Below are 20,498 nucleotides of genomic sequence, written 5' to 3'. Positions count from 1 at the left end.
GGACCCTACTTCGACTGAGCATACGTTGGAATGTCAGTTACCATGGTGACCGGCGGTCAAGATAGTATGCAGGTGACCATTGTTTACATTTAGTCTGGAATGAGAGTAGAGGTCAGAATGGGGGCATGCATGAATGAGTGACATGATACGAGGATGGCTTCATGTAAAATGAGCGTTTTCCCAGGGCGGTATAGCGGATCTGGGGGGGGGGGGGGGGGGGGGGGGGTGGTGGTGGCCAGCTCAGGGCTAACCTAAATGATAATAATAATAATAATAATAATAACGGAGTATAGGACCGGGGGTGTAGGATCAAACTTCAACACCCCTTTCACTCTTTAGGGGTCTTTAAGACAGTTGCGCGAACAGAAAGGGGGGGGGGAGGTAGGACGCAATTACTCGTCGCAGCTCGTTGTGTCAAACCAACTTGTCACCCCCCTTAGCAAAGAGGTAGATCTGCCACTGCAGGGGTCCAGATCACTGGCGGATCCAGGGGGGGGGTACAGCCGGGGCGTCCCCCTCTTTTGAGAGGTACAATTAAAATTTGAAATGGAAAATTAAATGCCGTTAAAACAGTAATGTCCCTCCCCCTCCCCCCCCTTAAAAGTGAGGACAAACTTTTATTGTCGACGAAATACCCTTCGTTTTCCGTGAAAACTTTTTTTTTCATCGGGGAAAATGTGCCCCCCCCCCTCCCATTGGAAAATGTTGGATCCGTCTCTTGTCCAGATGGCCTGATTTATAGTGAGTCTTTAATATTTGTTTATATCGTGGGAAAAAGTGGATTATTGTAGAGCACGAACCCCGTTACCATATTCGGATAATGAAATGGATCCCAGTTATAGCTCCAGTAGATCTTATACAAATCAAAACCAGGGAGATTGAATTATCATTGAATAAAAAGTTACAACTCGCAATGCACGCCAATCAATTAAATCATGAAGTTAAGTTGGAATCAACACCAACCAATGGAGATTGAAATTTTACAAGATATAAAGAAAAGGGGTCAATTTACCAGGAATTAGCAGAATGGGGGGGGGGGGGAAGACTTTTTTGACTAGCAAAATACAACAATAAAAAATGGTAACCATTCTCGGAAACACTTGGCAACTCAAGAATTTTCTGACAATCATGCACAAAGTGATTGAATGGTTGCGGGCAGGACTGGGGTGGGAATATGCCCCCCCCCCCTCCACCTTGCTCCCCAACCAGCGCCTCATTACAAACATTTAATAGTTTTTAAGAATCAACTGGAATCATACGAAAAAGGGAGATTCAGGCATTAACTTAAAATGGCAAACCATTAAAATACTTACGATCGGACATATTCTCACTCTTTGACGCCCCCCCCCCCCATCTCGCCTTTAGGGGAATACATTAGAGTGAATCAAGTTGATCTGTAATTGATACACTCGATAAAATGCATTGTACATCACATGCAAATCACATACACGTGCCACATTCTCTCAGCCCAGACACCACGCTCAGACATAAACATCAACAATGGAAATTTCCATGACTGGTCAAGAGCCACGTGTTGCATGTTATTCAGACTCACATGTACATTGACTCCACGAAAATGCACACACTCGTGATGCACACAAAATCCAGACACATTTCATTATAATTTTTCTGTCTGTCTCTCTCATCTTCTCTCAAATCCCGTGGGCTCTGCACGTAAGTATTGTCTCCTTCGCTCTCTCTCTCTCCCTTTCTCTCCAAGGAGCGTTGCTCCTGACTCTCTCATATCTCCGACGTGACATGCATTTGACCTAAACGCACCCGTACGGGTGCGTTAAGCGAACTTTTGATGTATATTCATGAGCTGTGGCGCGTGATAAACATGGCGCGCTGACGTCATAAGCAACATTCGCGGAGACTCCTCCTCCGGAGATTCCTGAAAAAGACATGATCGCGTACCGTGGATGACCACATTTTGAGAGGCTTTTGGGCTCTAATCGGCGGAAAAAATGTAAATTTTCGTTCGCTTATAATTTTGCTGTGAAATGGATTTACCACATCAAATTTAGCAGTTGGTAAGAGTGAAATTTTCTCTTTCAATTGAATACAGTCATAACACGTAATTCAAACCCGATCCGAAGATATAAATCAGGTCCGGACACCCTAATAGGCTATAGTTCATTCAGATATACGTAGCGTACCGGTAGACAATTTGTACTTGATTGACTGCATGTGCTCGCGTGTACCTCTGTCACATCAAACCATTTTATCTCTATCTTGTGCTCAACGAATCAACTGTTATCTCGAATTTGATTATCTGATGACAGATTTATTGGGTAACTCAGTTCTAAAATGGCGACTCTTCCTAGTCGTCCATACCTGGACCACACTTTGGATACTTGCCAAATTAACTACGCTCGCACTCGTACCAGCTAGGCCAGCGCATGCAGTCCCCTTGTAGCGGGACTCTGAGCTCATGAATATTTATATATACAGTCCGGCCAAACGTGATTGGCAATTGCATCACATACGAGGCGGCCAGCGCCAGTGCACTGAACTGTAGGCATAGTAGGGCCAGGGGCGTGTCGAAGAAAACGTGCTTATGTAATGCGCCTTTCGCTAATTGGCTCAATGGGTGAACTAAACCACCAATCACATGTCGCTGATTGTCGCATCGGTACATACAGCCACGTGCTTTGTCTGCTCGCGAAACTCAGCTCACTGATTGAAGAGCAATTCCCGAGATTTCTATGATTTCATTGGTCAGATTTCATTCGACCATGAACATACAGACCAAGTGGGATGCAAAGTTTTACGACTGTAATGGGACAGGGGGAGTAGAGTGATCATCGAATTGTTTATGGTTAATTTGAGAAGTTGATAAGAAAGGAAAAAAAAGTAAAGATTGGGGGTCATTTTCCCCAAGAGATGAATGTTTCCGCATGGCTTTATCTTCATTCAACTTGTCAACGAGGGGAATGGGATCTTGCTATATGCTATACCGTAATCATTCATGAGTGTTTGATTTTTATTTTCATCTGATTGTTAATAATAAAAAAGATAACTTCACCTCATCTCATTTCTATATTATTTGTTTTGCGTCTCTCCTTTTCATCTCTAACAGTCACTCACTTTATTTCCCACTTTCACTGGATCTCTCGTTTTCAAAACTCTTTACTTCTCTCTAAAATCATGAAAACTAGACAGTAGCGAGCCGACACCTCAATAATAATGTCAATCACCTCAATCAGATCTTTATTCTCCGCCGCAACAATACACAAGTTACGATCTTAATCACATCGTATCGTAATTCGTAATATTAATGGTACTTCATCTTTCACTTTGAGTTTATTGAGCTCGTTCATTCAAAATACTTTGAAGATTTTCAAACAAGAATCTTGTTCGCCACCTAAAAACAACAATATTTTAGATAATTATATTTAACCAATGAATACTCATACAGTTTTTGTTTTCTTTACCATGCTTCGGCGATTCGGCCACAGAGCGAGAGATGATGAAAGCCAGTAAAATGATTATAGCGCAAGCTCGCGCAACATCATTCATCGGATCTCCTTTCTTAATCAGGGCCGTAAAAACCACAATGTCAACATGAAAATGAAAACAAAATCTAGTAACCGCAAAATAAGCGCATACTTCCAACATACAATTGCAAAGAAGATTAAATAGTGAATGCGCAAATATAATGATTAGAAAGGGTGTAAACTTATAAATAAATAAATAAATAAATTATAAACTGAAAGCAGTTTTTTTTTTTTTTTTGCCGAACTTCCGAACTAAGTCTTAGTGTTCGGTTCGGTTCTGTTCGGTTCGGAAGTGCCATGTTCGGCGAACTACCGTTCGGTTCGGCGGTTCGGCTACCACGATCCTGAATAATATGCAATAATATTATGTAGCCTATCTGTGGAGAGAAAAAGAAAACACAGCTCGGTTTATAGGCCTACTCTGAATAAAATCATGATTGAGATAATTATTTATAAAACATGTATTCTTGACTGATTGATCGATTGATATTACAAAAATATATAACTAGAATAAAGTAATCAAATCTACTGCAGAGTTTGTTTTATTGATCATCATTTTATTATTGCTTGGAATTCCGGGACCAGTTTCCTCCACTGCCTCGCCGACGTACCCCTGGGCCGAGAGTGCATGCCCGCGGTCCGTGCATACAAGCACGATTTGCACAGCAGCTGCACAGCTCAAAATACGCACAGACAGTGCGCGAAAATGAAAGAAAATTGCACTTGTCTTCATAAAATATGTGGTAATTCTTGCAGCTATAGACAGCACATCTATCTCTGCCACCCATGATTAAGAAGAAAAGTGATGTTAGACTCTGGAACAAATATGACGAGGCGTTTCCTGGAAGTTAGCAAAATGTTGGCTGCAGGCGTCGATCGTATTTTGATACACTATGGAAATCTTACGCTTTATTGTCGGCTGCTTGCGCTCGCATGGTCGCATCCGGACAACAGCGGCGCTATTGCTCCCTTTGCGATCCCATGATCCTTTGCGTGAATCTATTTGCGATAAGGTCTATCGTGTTTTTGTAGTGGATTTTAGAGTTGTCGTTAACATCGCTTCATAACGTGAATGATGTTAGCCGAAACCCGTTCCGCTACTCACCAGGGTAACCCAGGGAGCTCCGGCCCGCGCAGCGGGCCGGAGCCCAGGGGCTTACCGTGTATTTGACCATACTCATGGGACTAGCGTGATTTATGGTCTAAATATTTCTCCAAATGAATTGTGAAAACAGAAATTATGCACTTACCACGATTATATGGATGAAGGTCTAACGAGTGGCAGTTTCCTGACATCGAGGCACAGACTGGAACTTCAAAAAAACGAAAAAAGTTCTCTCCTTTTACCCCCGTCTTGATCGGCCATTTTTGTTATGAATCGTACAGAGATGACAAATTTCAGTGATCTTGGAGACAGCTGTAAGACCTTGCCAATTTTTGGTTTTTGAAAGGTCCTTCAAAGGTCTCCCCTCTGGAATGGGGGCCTTACATAAGTTTGGGCTCAAAACCCTAAAGAAAACAAGTATTTTGGAGCAACATTATTGTTGCCCAATTCCTTGGTTGTGTAGAGCAATGGCATCCTGTCCCTGGCTCCGTGGAGATTAAGCACGTCAGTGATATGACATTAATCTCCAGGAACCTCCTGGCTATGTTAGACCGCGACTTCCTCAGTTAGGTGATGGTTCGTGTAGGCTCCGCTAGATCTACACTTGTACTGCTACCCTCCGCTACACCTTCCCGAACCATCGGGCGATAAATATTCACTCTCAAAAACCAGTGACAAACTGTGTCACTTTATCTTTTGTAATGTAAGAAAAAAAAGACATTAGATCTAAAGCGTATTGACTACACTCGGTAGGATGGGGGGGGGGGTAGCCAGGAGGCTCCTAGAGAGTAAAAATAATTTACTAATGTATGCTTACTCTCCACGGAGCCAGGGATTGCGTCCCATTCATGTGCGTGTACCGTGAAAAAATCTGAAACTTTCGCCCCTGAGATTTCTACTTTCCTTCTAAAATATCTAGCCCTAAATCATGTAAATGGGATACAACTTCATTTCCGACATTTCTACGATATGGATTTCATTTTTAAACAAGAATAATTCTTGTTGAATTAAAAAATCTAGAAAAATATTATGAAAAGATGGGGGAAACTTGCTTGATGTTTACGCCGTCATCTTGTTTCTTATTGTTCTTCGCCAACGTGGTGTCTGCCTACAGCTACAATTTGGTGTCTTTCTAGGAGATTGGAAAATCGGTAATCATCCCGATCCCTACAATAAACCCATGTCAATCTCTGGATCAATTAAAACCAATTTAAAAACCAGTATTTGCTTGTGTCAATACTGATGTTTCTTCTTGTAATTCTTTTGAACTGTTTGCTTTTTTTGCAGAAAATGGTAGTGACCATGATACTGTACTGCCAAATCTTATGCAGAAGCTACAGATGACGACTAAGCAGATCAAAGCATGGTCACATACAAGTCAAAAACTCAGACTCGCAATGGTAAGTAGATTGATTTTCTTAACTAGAAATTGCAGGAAGCAATGAATTTCTTCAAGAGGTCTTTGAATGTTGGGATTGATGATTAGGCATCACTTATTTGGAATATTGTCTTAAGTAATGTCCACCTTTCACTGCCCATGAACTGCCATGGAATAGACACATTCCCTTGTTATGGCCATATCCTCTTCTGTTTATTTGACAAACTTAAGTAGAATAATATAACTGTTGTAGATTACACTGTGCTTGTATAGATCTAGACAGATTTAGTTTATTCTTAAAGGGGAATCCAGTCTTGTTCATAAAATGTTGTGTTAGAGAGGAGAAAAATAAATAAAACAGAACTATGTAGATTCAAATTGGCAACTGAGTAAGTGACTTATGACAAGGGGCAAGGACAACTTTCCCATAGGCCATGTACTTAATTATCAGGGATTTTTTGTTTTCTCCTAAGTACATGTACCCATTCCCCTGGGGCAGTAATCCAAATATAACCCTGGTAGTATATTGTTTTATGTCCTCATAAAAGAAATATATAATTTGTATTGAAACTTTTGGAAAAAAAAACATGAAATTTTATGTATTGGAGTACATGGAAGAGTAGTCCTTGCCTTACATCACTATGACATCACATACCGTATGGGCACTAGTATTCAACCCGGCATAATTCAAAGATTTTGAGAAATTCCCCCAGATATTTAGAAATAGGGTATTTATCTTAATTTCATACTATTGTTATTTCCAGGTTAATCTGTTGTCGGTATTTTCTTAATCAATCTGTCGACTGTATGCGAGGAGGATCGAATTATGCGGCGATGACCTTTTGCACTGAATTGCACTAGTATTCAACCTAGTGATGACAGATAGCGAATCTCAAAATGGTTTAGATTGCTCAACTAGATCTAGATCTATGTAAGTCTCTGGCTTTAACTAATTCCCTGTTTGGTCTCATCTGAAATGGTCTAGTCCATAGTCGGATCGGATGAGGGCAGATTGAGAGACAGAGCCATCTTTCATCGCTAGGTTGAATACTAATGCCAAAAACCATTGCCGTATAATTCGATCGCCCGTGCACAGAGTCGACGGGTTGAAGAAAAAAATAATGCAAAAAGAATACCGTAACCAGCATTTGCTCTTAGAAATAAGACAGGTCTGAAATTGAGGTAAATTCTATATTTCTATATGTTTGAGGAAACTCTCCAAACGGGTTGAATACTAGTGCCCTTACGGTACATGTATGCAGTTAATTTGAAGTCTCCATGGGTATAGTGATTACCAATATTTACAACTTTTAAAAATGTATAACTTTCTTATTCCAAATTTTACATATCAACTTGTCTGATTTTTCTTTTTTCTCTAAAACAGTTTTTATTTTGGTTGCATTCCGCTTTAACCTTATTACATGAAGCCGGGGGGGGGGGGGGGTGCTGATTCAGCCCCCCCTTCAATTTTTTTTGCGATACTCCATCGCGCTGAATTTTTTACCGCATAGCTTGCTGACTTTTTACTTTCAAGTCTCGTGCAAATTTTGAGACCAATTTTGTGATCTCCGGGTATTCGATCCAAAATTACGCAACATTTCATAAGTGCATGTCAGACCCGAAATCGTTCAAATACGTGAATTTGTGTATAAATCAAGTGCAAATTGTGTTTTTAGCCAAAGTTCATAAATGTATCACTATTTCTGCTTTTGCTGGTTTAAGTCAAATAATTTTATATTGTTTCTGGTCAGAATAAAATTGCTGACAATCTCCATTGAAAAAGCAATGAAAACGAAAGTAACAAAAACTAAGAAATACAGAAGAAAATGAAAAAAATGAAAAAAATAAACAATAAAATATATGCAAAAATTTGTGATGTTGATTTTTTTCAAGTACATTTTGATGAGAATCCTGCAAAGAGTGTGTGAATAAATGATGAGCAGTTTAGAGGCCTTATATGTATTTAGGTAATAAGAGCAAATTTTTAATATTTTTCAAAAATTAGTGTTGTTGACCGTTGTGGCCCAGTGGATTAGTCTCCTGACTTTGAAACAGAGGGTTGTGGGTTCAAATCCCAGCCATGGCATGTAGTTTACTTCAGCAAGAAATTCATCCACTTTATGCTGCTCTCAACCCAGGTGAGGTGAATGGGTACCTGGCAGGAATTTATTCCTTGAAATGCCGAGCGCTGGAAGCAGGGTAATAATATCCAAGTCCTTTGGAAGTGCGTAGAGACGTTATTCATAATGTGTTATGCGCTATACAAGAACTGACTTTTATTATTGTTATTATTAGCATAATTAAATTAGTAATGTGATTTTTCGAAGAATTTTTGTAGATTATGATATGGGTAATGCACATGTCAATTTTCATTGCGATTGCACATTCGACAGCGAAGATCATGGTGGGGCTGAATCAGACCCCCCCCCCCCCCCCCCCCGTTCGCCCAGTCTATTTAGGGTTAAGTGCCAGTGTGGTAAGAACCACCTCTTGATTGTCCAGATATGACGCAATCTGTATATCACTTATCGTTTCCTGTTCGTGAAGTATACATTCCACTGCTTAATAGTACCACCAATATGTGTGCTTATAAAGTTGTATACATGTACTGTGATGTTAAAGGAAAATGAAACCCTTGAAACAGGATAGCTTGTGCAAAAACAGAAAAATCAAAGAAATGGGTACACAAAAGTTTGAGAAAAATTGAATGAATAATGAGCATTTGAAGTTTAGATCATTATTGTAATGTAGATCCTCCTATTGGCAATGCAACAAAGATGTGTGATGTCACATGTGAACAATTTTCCCATTACTTTTCTATTTATTTCACTTAAAATGCCTCTTTTATCACATCTATCAGTAGATCATGTACATGTATTCTTTTTATAGGAGGGCATGTAATACATATTTTCAAAGAATACATTATGGATAAAGAGTTTGTATCACCCTAAGAAAGAGCAAAAATATACATTTTCGGGGTATTTTATAGTCCATCAATTGGAAAGTTGTTCACATGTGACATCACAAATATTTGTCGCATTGGAGGATCTCCTTAGCATTAGTGATCGCAATATTCAAATGCTCATATCTTATTATTTGTCCGATTTTTCTCAAACTTGCTTTGATCTTCTTTGATTTGTCTGTTTCCACAAAAGCCAACTTGTTCCAAAGGTTTCATTCCCCTTTAAATAAGTCATTCATGTGATGTACATCTCTTTTTTTGTTTGTTTCCTTCTTTTTAGTCCAAGTACACAGAGCCGGACCCAGTGGACCCAAATCGTCTTCAAAAGTGCTTAGAAAAGCTGAAAATGGCAATTGAAGGTTTGTGTAAAATTCTAGTACATTTATCATGGAAAACAGATAATCTTTAGCCCTTAGTATGGACAAGAACAAAATCAAATGTCTTTTCTTCATTTGCTTTTAATAGAAGATGAAATTGTGTACTTGATCCTTTCATTCTATGTACATGTATTGTATCATGGATAAAGTGACATGATTTATCCCTTTCTGACACTACCTTTTTCATGTTCACAGTTGATCGTGTCATACATATATTCATAATAATTATATTCTGGTTTTGTATAGCACACTTCATGTTGTCAACTTATGCCTGTATGTGCTTCCAAAGAACTTTGGATATTATTGCCCTCAATGTCAATAAATGTTCACTATGACATCAACCTGATTTTGATTGTATAATTTTAATAAGCAGAAACTAGCTTTCAGTGTTATTTATCATTTATTGTATTTTCTCTCTTCAGTTTCATCCGTACCAGCAATGACTGAAAGGCTTGATGCTATTGCAAGACAAGTTGGGTAAGTCAAGCACGAGGATTCTCTTGCTGTCTGTAATACACAGCTTAACAATCAATCATAAGACTGATTTTCATGGTTGATTACATCAATGATCATTCATGTCATGTGCAATCAATTATAAAAAATCTATTACATGTATATGTACTTTCAGTTGGTAAGCTTTGTTTTAATTAAAGCAAAGATTTGTCCATTTGGAGCACATCCTTAGGATATTTGACATGTAAAACAGGGAGAATGTACATGAAGGGGCCCAGATGCAGAAAGAGTTGCGATCGAACACTACTCAAAACCTTTAAATTCAACTTGATTTAAAAAAAACGCATATTGGGGATTTGATTTCGTGATTTGAGTTTAAAGGGGAAGTTCACCCTAACAAAAAGTTTATTGTAAAAACAGAAACAAAATGAAAGAAAATATTGCTGAAGGTTTGAGAAAAATCCATTCAAGAATTAAAAAGTTATTGGAATATGAATTATTTGATTTGTGACATCATATGCGAGCAGCATTTCTATGTAGGGAATGGTAAAAAATTTATTAAATGTCATTTTCTCAGAAAATTGAAAATGATTTTAACTGTACCTTTATGTATATCAATAGACAAATCATTTCACACCCGAACATGAAAGGAAAACAAAAATAAGTCATCAGGAACCATTAAGAAAATGAAATTCAATGCATTGTACATGTATTTTATATGACATTTGAGGCAGCTGCTCATTTATGATGTCACAGATCCAAAATCTTAGAATTCTAATAACTTTCTTACATGTAATCTTTAACTGATTTTCCTCAAACCTTCATAAAGATTTTTTATCATTTTTTCTGCTATTTTTACAACAAACTTTTCTTCTTGGTGAAACTTCTCCTTTAAATGTAAAATGTTGGGGGCCTGTTTCAAAATGAGCTCTATTCTAATACAACTGCAAGATCAAACTTTAGTCCCAAATGCAGTCTTCTGATTGGTTGAAAGTCAAGTTGCATTTGGGTTTTTTGAGTTGTATTCAATTGCACCCCAGTTTGCAATAAGTTCCAGAAGAAAAGTAAAAACAAACATAGCTGCCCACCATTTTATTGGGTAGGATGGTCACACCTGCGATGTGTTGATGCAGACCTGCATACCAGTACGTTTTAGCCGTATTTAGTACGTTTTTGCAACCAAAATATGGCAGTTCGTTTTTTTTCTTTAAAAAATACGTTTTTTGTAAAAAAAAAAAAAAAAAAAAAAAAAAAACAGGATGAGATATACACAAGTTTCAATGTTTTTTTTTTTCATCTGCAAGAGCAGTGCGCATTTTAGCTTGCATGCAGCTTGAGCCCCGTGATGGGCAAGTGCACCAAGCATTTTATTATGAAATACACTTTTTTGGGGGAAAATACAAAATATTTATCTCACACGGTAAAAATACTGATTTTTTTTGTCAAAATACTGATTTTGGGGGATAAGAATACTGAAAATGCAAAATACAACTTGGCAGCTCTGTTGATGGGCTTTGTTTTTTTTAGGGAAAAGGGGTTGTATATATTTAGACAGAAGATCAACTGACATATCTAATTCATTTATTGAACGAAGTATGTAGTTATCCCTTTTAATTTGAGATGAAGTGTCTTGTTGCTAAATGTTATTGAATTATTTTGTCCAAAGAAGCATGAGGAAGGGTATGTTGTTGGCTGCATAAAAGTTCCATCACTGTACAGAATATTTTGTGTAGGCCTTTCTGGTATGCCACAAAGGGCTGATGGTGTATATGTAACCCCTAAAGATTTCTTACCCTAAAGTACATGTATATGGTTTGAATTTAAGCAGTGTGCCATTTCAGAGTTGGAAGAAGGATCAGAAACTTGTATATTTTAGAAAAAAAATTACTGAAAAAGGATAAATGGCAACAAATAAAGAAATTGTTAGTCATGTTTGAACAACAATGTTTAACATATTCTGGCAAATATAACAATGTAAATACATGTACATTTATCAACAGGTTGAAATCCAACTGGAGCATTGACATTGGGTACCTCAGTTCAGACTGCTTCTATGTGGAAGTGAAGCTAGCACCTCATGGTGGTGTTAAAGATGTGATTGTTGTGCATGGCATGAGTGGTAATACACAGGTAAGAGTTATGTGCTCAGTGTTAACTTGGTAGTTGTAAGCATGTACAGTAGTTCTGTGGTGTTAACGTTGTGTAAGGTTAAGAGTTGTATTTAATTATCTGTTCCTTTGTCTTGTCATGTACATAGGTGTATTTTTAATTGGTTTATTTCCAATTCGTCTAATGCCAGTTCGTCCAATTTTTGATGTACTATACATGTAAAAATGCTGTTAAAACAGAAGTTTGCCCCCCCCCCCTTTGAAAGTGAAGACCTTTTTTTTTTTTTGCTTGTCAAATTTTTCCTCAGAAAATGTGCCCCCCCCCTTTTGGAAAATCCTGGATCCGCCCCTGAATTTAACACACACCTTCCCCTGTACATAGCTTTTTCAAATCTGGACTAAGAATTGTTTGACCAGTCTGAAACTGTGATATTAAAGAAAAAGAGTGTTAAGACACTTAATACATTAAAGATAGTATAGAAAGACATTGGAAATCTTACGTGGTAGGATGGCATCCATATCCATGATATATTTGTTAACTTGGTACTTCAAACTTATTATCTTACACATAAAGAGGAATGCTTCATTGTGGTGTTGATATAAAGTACACAAGTCATGCATTTATAATCACACAAATGATTTGAGCAGAATGCCATGATTTTAGTCGTTATTATTATTATTTTCATCATCATCATCGTCATCATTGTCATCATCACCATCATCATTATCATCATCATCATCTTCTTCTTCTTCTTCTTCTTCTTCTTCTTCTTCTTCTTCTTCTTCTTCTTCTTCTTCTTCTTCTTCTTCTTCTTCTTCTTCTTCTTCTTCTTCTTCTTCTTCTTCTTCTTCTTCTTCTTCTTCTTCTTCTTCTTCTTCTTCTTCTTCTTCTTCTTCTTCTTCTTCTTCTTCTTCTTCTTCTTCTTCTTCTTCTTCTTCTTCTTCTTCTTCTTCTTCTTCTTCTTCTTCTTCTTCTTCTTCTTCTTCTTCTTCTTCTTCTTCATCATCATCATCATCATCATCATCATCATCATCATCATCATCATCATCATCATCATCATCATCTTCATCTTCATCATCATCATCATCTTCATCATCATCTTCATCATCATCATCAACATGTCCTCATGATTGTAATGATTAGTAGTAACATTGATATTGTTATTTTGTTTTTATTATTTCTAACACTGCCATTGTTTTATTTGTTGACAGAGTTGTGAGGAGATGTGTGAGGTGTTAAGGAAGAATGATTTTAAAGAATTCACAGAGCATCTAAAAGGATTGTGTCAAATGTACCAGCTTGGAGGAGACAGGTGAGCTTCGTTCCAGAAATCAATCTCTGAGAGTCAAGAAAGAATGGAATATTCTTCATTTTTTTGGTATTTTCCAACTAAATCAAAGTACTTATTTAATAAGGAAATATGGAGAGTACATGGGGAAATTTTGGCAGCTTTCAGGGAAGATACTTTTCCCCTCCCCCTAACAGGTGAATGAGGTAATTTTTGTAATCAGACGGTTGTAAAATCAAACATTGATCCATTTGATCATGGTAATGACTTGTTTTGAAGGGGAAATTGTTACCATTCAAATTACAAATCTTCCAATGAATTAATATAATATGCTGATATTGTCTACTGATACAGAAGCATCATCAACTATTAATTCTCTGGTGATATCATAAAAAAGGAAAAAAATGAATCGTATTCTTTGTTTAATAATGTATATGCCTCAATACTCGCACAATTTTAATTCTATTGAATAATATTTCACCATTATTTCATTAGAAATTATGGTGGCAGGTGTGTTGTGCTTTTTGGTATGGACTTTTGTTTGACTGAAATTCACCATGTTTCTTTCTTAACAGTAAAATGAAAACGGCATCATTCAACTGTCTTCATGCGTTAGAGATGGATCTTAATACGCTCTTTAAAATCAGTGGTGTCAAGTTTGGTGCATCCCAACAAGGGTAAGATTGTCTCTGCACATGATTAACTTTGGCATTTAAAGATGAATATTTTTACCAATATTGGATCCTGATTTTTTTTCTCCATTCCATGATTGAGAAATGGTTTTATTATTGTATTCTAAAGAAACACGGCACATTTTGACATCTTTTTTGGAAACCAAACTTTATATGGTTTAATTGTAAATTTTGTCTGTGTCATATTGTAGGCACCTTGTTGAAAGTCAGAGCTGTATCTTTCCTGCAGGAATCCTGCAAGCAGCTTTTCATTGCAAGTCATCACAGTCACCATATTGACAACATAATGGGGACTGCAGCAAAGCTACAATGAAAAGATGCATAGCATTTTTATTGCAGGAATCCTGCTAAAAGACGCAGCAGGCAGCACAGACTTTTCACAAGTTGCCTTAGATTGAATCTTTGACAATATTTGTTTTACGATAATCCTCTTATACACTACTAAAAAAAAGTTAAGGACCACTTTTTAAAACGTACATAAAGATTTTATACAAGGTGTTTTATTTCTGGAAATACCTCAGTACAACTGTCCTAAATGTCCTTAAACACGCTGTAATCAATTTCACGCATGGGTGGTTTCAGTTGTTGCACAATGTCTCTCGCATCACTGCACATCCTGAAAAGTGGGCCCCGAGGGGTATCAGCTACCGACATGAAGTGGTAAAAACGAATGTCTGAGTGTCTTTCAGGCAGTTCAGTAACGAGTGTGACCACCTCCTGCAGCAATAACGGCTTCACAGCGCTGTCTCATGGAGCTGATGAGGCGATTGATGTCTCTGACGTCCAGTGCATCCCATGCAGCCTCCAGAGCCACACCCAGCTGCTGCAGTCCAAGTGGATGGGCTTCGAGCTGCTCGAGACTCCTCCCCATCATGTCCCAGACGTGCTCTATCGGGTTTAAGTCCGGGGACCTCGCTGGCCACTCCATACGCTCAATCCCCTGGCCCTCAAGGAACTCGGTCACCACCCTAGCTCGGTGGGCACGGGCATTGTCATCCATGAAAATGATGTTTTGTCCCACATTTTCTGCAAATGGCACCACTATAGGTTCAAGGACCTCATCCCTGTACCTCACTCCTGTCTTGAATCTCCTCAAACACCCTGTAACAATTTCACACATGGGTGGTTTCAGTTGTTGCATGATGTCTCTCGCATTATTGCATATCCTGAAAAGTGGGCCCATTGTGAAGTGGTACAAATGTGGATTCAAATGCATTTTCTGTCTTTAGTCTCTACAATCAACAAATTGCTGACAACAGCAATGCCAAGATACAGCTGTCCAGGATGCCATCAAACACAATGAAATCAATTTCACACATGCAGTTCTTTCATGTCTCTTGCATCATTGCAATGTGCCCGTACAAAAGTGGCTTCCAAAGCATTTTCTGTCTTTAGTCTCTACAATCAACAACTTGCTGACAATAGCAATGCCAAGATACAGCTGTCCAGAATGCCATCAAACACAATGACATCAATTTCACACATGCAGTTCTTTCATGATGTCTCTGGCATCATTGCAGTGGGCCATAAGACAAGTGTCTTCCAAAGCATTTTCCGTCTTTAGTCTGTACAATCAACAACTTGCCTACAACAGCAATGCCAAGACACCACCTAAGTGAAACAGATGTAGCCAGAGCCCTAGGGATGCTGGAAGCTGGCCTCAGTCAGCGAAGAGTAGCCAGAATGATGGGCGTGTCACACAGTGTCATTAGCAGAGCAAATCAAAGACACCGAGAGACGGGGCTATACTCCGAGAGACGGGGCTATACTCCGAGAGACCCCGCAGTGGCCGACCAGTTTCGACAACCCCTAGAGATGATCGCTACTTGACGAATCTCAGCCTCCGCAACCGCTTTCACAGTGCACGCCGCCTCAACAATGACTTCGCTGCAGCAACTGGAGTGATTGTTTCCACTCAAACAATCCGTAACCGACTTCACAGAGCCAATATGCATGCCAGACGGCCAGCTCAGTGTGTCCCACTCACCCCTGCTCACAGAAGAATTTGTCTCAACTGGGCCCGGGAGCATGTCAGATGGACCAGACAGCAATGGCGTAGAGTTCTGTTCACAGATGAGAGCAGATTTTCCCTTGACCACAATGATGGACGTTCGAGAGTCTGGAGGCGACCAGGAGAGAGATTTGCAGACCCCTGTATTGCAGAACATGACCGTTATGGGGGAGGCAGCGTCATGGTGTGGGGAGGCATCACCTACGCCAACCGTACTCGTCTCTACGTGGTCCCAGGGGGAGCAATGACAGGAGTGAGGTACAGGGATGAGGTCCTTGAACCTATAGTGGTGCCATTTGCAGAAAATGTGGGACAAAACATCATTTTCATGGATGACAATGCCCGTGCCCACCGAGCTAGGGTGGTGACCGAGTTCCTTGAGGGCCAGGGGATTGAGCGTATGGAGTGGCCAGCGAGGTTCCCGGACTTAAACCCGATAGAGCACGTCTGGGACATGATGGGGAGGAGTCTCGAGCAGCTCGAAGCCCATCCACTTGGACTGCAGCAGCTGGGTGTGGCTCTGGAGGCTGCATGGGATGCACTGGACGTCAGAGACATCAATCGCCTCATCAGCTCCATGAGACAGCGCTGTGAAGCCGTTATTGCTGCAGGAGGTGGTCACACTCGTTACTGAACTGCCTGAAAGACACTCAGACATTCGTTTTTACCACTTCATGTCGGTAGCTGATACCCCTCGGGGCCCACTTTTCAGGATGTGCAGTGATGCGAGAGACATTGTGCAACAACTGAAACCACCCATGCGTGAAATTGATTACAGCGTGTTTAAGGACATTTAGGACAGTTGTACTGAGGTATTTCCAGAAATAAAACACCTTGTATAAAATCTTTATGTACGTTTTAAAAAGTGGTCCTTAACTTTTTTTGAGTAGTGTATTTATCTGACAGTAATTTCAGACTTTGAAGATTAATGATAATCATTATATTTACCCAAACTTAATACAGGTTTAAAAACATTTTTTATTCTTTATTATGTCATAAATTCTACCAACCTATTTTTTTGTTGTTGCTTGATATGTAATTATTTTTAAATCTATGCTATCATTTGTATCTAATGTTATTTGTATTCATATTCACAGTGGAAGTCCTCTTCTTCATATCACTAAGGGCTTTGTAGGATATCTGACACCAAGAGTAGGAGGTAAGCTTTCTGCCATTTAATTTCAATAGTGTTTTTGTTAATGATGATGGCCTAAATTGTGTTTCTCCATCTCTGAAAATGTACTTACTTGTGAACACATGGGATTGTCATTGTTGAATTTATAGATTTTATTTATTACCGAATCTTTCGATATTAATATTTTATTCATGATAAAAAAATATGACAATTCTTATTTGCATATTGCAGGTGTTGTGCAAATTATTATTTTTTATCTGTAATTATGCTACATTTTAAAAATGTCATAACTTTCTTGATTTACATCAAATTTTGGTGACTTTTTAAGTACGTGGTCTGTCACTATCTGTTCAAATCATCTTGTTGGAGTGGACTTGGTTGTTTGAGACAAAGTCTACTCTCAACATCAAGTTCATCTGAATAGATTTAATATATATTACATGTGTTATAGAATTCGTAATCCACATCCCCTCAGAACTCAAAACATTTCTTTATTGAATTGTCATTGTGTTTAATGCTTAGGTCATCTGATGCGCCTTACATACTTTGTGTCCCCATATGATTTGCTGGATGTGGAAAAAAAGCAGACGAAAGAACTCTCTCTGACAGGTTAGTTAAGAAAAATAGCAGCCATAATATATATGATCATGTGCAGTTTACTCTTGGATTCGCACTCAGAAAGGCCAGACACTGACTTGACTCGAATTGGCCTGTATGGAGTCAAACACATCACTGCTAAAAATACACCCAAACATTCTAGATATTTTGTGTTTGCAAACACCTGACACATTGAAAACTATTATTCATTGATGCATTTTTTCCTGCAAAGGATAATAGAGAGTATTCCTGAATTGTGCATTAAAAATGGTGCATGGTTTTGAAACATTTACTTTGTTTATTTATACATTTAATAATAATAATAATACACAGTTCTTGTATAGCGCATATCACAATTATGAATAATGTCTCTATGCGCCTCCAAAGGACATGGATATTATTACCCCAGCTGTAGCTTGGCAGCCATAATTACTAAGATTACAGCGCACACGTATTTCAAGGAATAAATTCCTGCCAGGTACCCATTCACCTCACCTGGGTTGAGTGCAGCACAATGTGGATAAATTTCTTGCCGAAGGAAATTATGCCATGGCTGGGATTCGAACCCACGACCCTCTGTTTCAAAGTCCGGAGACTAATCCACTGGGCCACAACGCTCCACATTTATGTGTTTTTAAGATGGTAAATTTTACCTTATTTTGATTTTAAAATTGGTTTGTCAAAAGTCATTTTACAAATTACATATTTCATATCACTATGTTGGTGCAGGTTGATGGGAATGAATATTGCTCTAAATCCTTCAGAAAAAAAAAGAGCAATATTTCATCGGTGTATACGAATAGGAAATCCAAGGGTTTTATTCTTGCTATTGAATATAACACGAATATTTCATATCGTGTAAACGTTATTAAATCTATGTTAATACATTTTTCAAGAATCATATTATTGCCTATGTGAAGCAATTTTTTCAAGAAGACTCTGCAAACATTAGGTTGTCTGTGTCAATTTACTATTATTATTATTTTTATTATTATTATTATTATTGTTGTTATTATTATTTTCTATCAAGTCAAACAGATTTCTGTGCTCCCAAGAGATTAAACTTTGGCAGAGTTCCTACTTATTATTCATATTGGATCTGACAATGTTTCAATTTCAGAACCTTTGCCCAAAGACCTTGGGTTATCTGTGACAGTTGGTATAGAAAGTGCTTCTCAGAGGAAGATTCAGACAGCTCCTACCATGATGGTTACAGACAACAAGATCACCAAGTAAGAATACAGTTTTACATATATAAATGGTTCTATCGAGACCCTGTATGGGAACTAGTGCATCACTCGTGCGTCATTTCTTTAAGTTTAACTTGGGACCTGCACAGTTGCCCTACAACTGAATCATTGCATCTCCACTCAATTTAAAACAACTTCAAATGGTGTTTGTATTTCTCAATTTGTTTTAATGATTCAAGTGATTGAATGAAATAATCGAACAGTGGAGAATGATTCGATGAATGAATGAATAAAAGAAAGCATTAAATGATTAATAAATGAATAAATGTATGAATAATTAAATGAGTTGCTGAGTGAATTGATCAATTATTCAATATAAATTGATTTTCCTTCTTTATTTGCAGTGTTATGCCTTTGAGCAATCAAAATAGCATCAATATCCCTGCTACATTTGTGCTGAAGCTCAGTGAACCTATGCCCATGTCTCTCATCCTACTCAAACAGCTCCAGAATATATCGGGTAAGAATAGTTGACAAAATAGCTTTTGAAATTGAGACCGAATCGTTCTAGTTTGACTAAGGGAAAGCATCCATATTGTATTGGCAGCGTGCACCCGGCGAGCACACCCCCGCTGCGGTAATTAGTGAACAGGATGTATCTCCCCGCTAGACGCAGCTAGCGGCGGCGCGCTGCTCAGATTAAAGCAGATTAACAAGAATCTAATCCTAGATTTTATCCTTGCAGCTTCTCGCCGCTTCTCGCAGCTTGCACGCGGCCAACTTGCAAGCGAATACTCGTACTCAAATGATGTGCTTTTTTATATTTCCGTTGGTGAAATGTGCGCGACCGATGCGGCGATTTTTCTTGTCCGCCCGACACGAAATGGAGGTATTAAACTATGAAATATTGAGCTAAAAAGACTCTTAGATTTTTAGCAAAATACTTCTTGTACGTTTCGAGGTGGAAAGATTCATATTGATATGAGTTTTATATTATTTCCCTTGCGTAATAATTATCTATTTCTTCCAAAAAAGTACAATCATCACTTGTTTTTAATACGACCCGACATGAAATAGGGCATAGAATCTTCTAGCAATGTAAAATTATCGCTTGCGTGTTTGTTTGGGTCCGTTTTGGCACGAAATGAAAGTATTAAAGAATGAAATATTGAGCTAACAAGTGTCTTAAAAACTTTAAAAAATATTTCTGGTACGTTTCAATGTGGAAAGATTCGTATTCATGTAATTAAACTTGCGAATTAATTACGTATTTCTTCGAACAATGTACGATAATCGCTTGTTCTTGAATTCGACCAGACATTTAATAAAACAAAATACATGGAATGTTAATTGATAACACGGGTCGTAGATTATTCTAAATATACTTTTAAATAGTTTTAAGGCGGGAAGAATCTAATTACCTTTCGTAATAATTTATGGTATTTTCCAACATTGTACGATTATCGCCTGTGTGTTTGTTTCCGCTCGGGCACGAAGTGAAGGTATAAAAGAATGAAATGTTGAGCTAAAAGTGTCTTAAATGGTTTAGAAATAATTCTGGTCCGTTTTTAGGTGGAAAGATTCGTATTCATATAATTAAACTTGCGAAATAATTACGTATTTCTTTGAACGATGTACGATAATCGCTTGCTCTTGAATTCGACCAGACATTTAATAAAACAAAATATATTGGAATATTGA

General features: G+C 38.2%; 1 protein-coding gene across 1 annotated transcript in view; it reads left to right on the top strand.

The window, feature by feature from the left end:
• The first annotated feature begins 1,948 nt into the window (after window positions 1-1,948).
• LOC129258613 (mediator of RNA polymerase II transcription subunit 1-like) overlaps window positions 1,949-20,498 on the top strand; it is a 39,031-nt gene continuing 20,481 nt past the window's right edge. Inside the window, exons 1-11 of the mRNA XM_064097429.1 lie at window positions 1,949-2,033; window positions 5,893-6,005; window positions 9,226-9,304; window positions 9,745-9,799; window positions 11,776-11,905; window positions 13,096-13,196; window positions 13,748-13,849; window positions 16,973-17,034; window positions 17,533-17,619; window positions 18,728-18,839; window positions 19,202-19,317. Coding sequence (XP_063953499.1) covers window positions 5,931-6,005; window positions 9,226-9,304; window positions 9,745-9,799; window positions 11,776-11,905; window positions 13,096-13,196; window positions 13,748-13,849; window positions 16,973-17,034; window positions 17,533-17,619; window positions 18,728-18,839; window positions 19,202-19,317 — 919 coding nt within the window. The 5' untranslated portion in view covers window positions 1,949-2,033; window positions 5,893-5,930. The remainder of the gene's footprint in view (window positions 2,034-5,892; window positions 6,006-9,225; window positions 9,305-9,744; window positions 9,800-11,775; window positions 11,906-13,095; window positions 13,197-13,747; window positions 13,850-16,972; window positions 17,035-17,532; window positions 17,620-18,727; window positions 18,840-19,201; window positions 19,318-20,498) is intronic.

The sequence above is a fragment of the Lytechinus pictus genome, chromosome 1 (assembly GCF_037042905.1).
Source record: "Lytechinus pictus isolate F3 Inbred chromosome 1, Lp3.0, whole genome shotgun sequence".
Taxonomy (NCBI): domain Eukaryota; kingdom Metazoa; phylum Echinodermata; class Echinoidea; order Temnopleuroida; family Toxopneustidae; genus Lytechinus; species Lytechinus pictus.
This window is presented reverse-complemented; position numbering and strand designations above follow the sequence as displayed.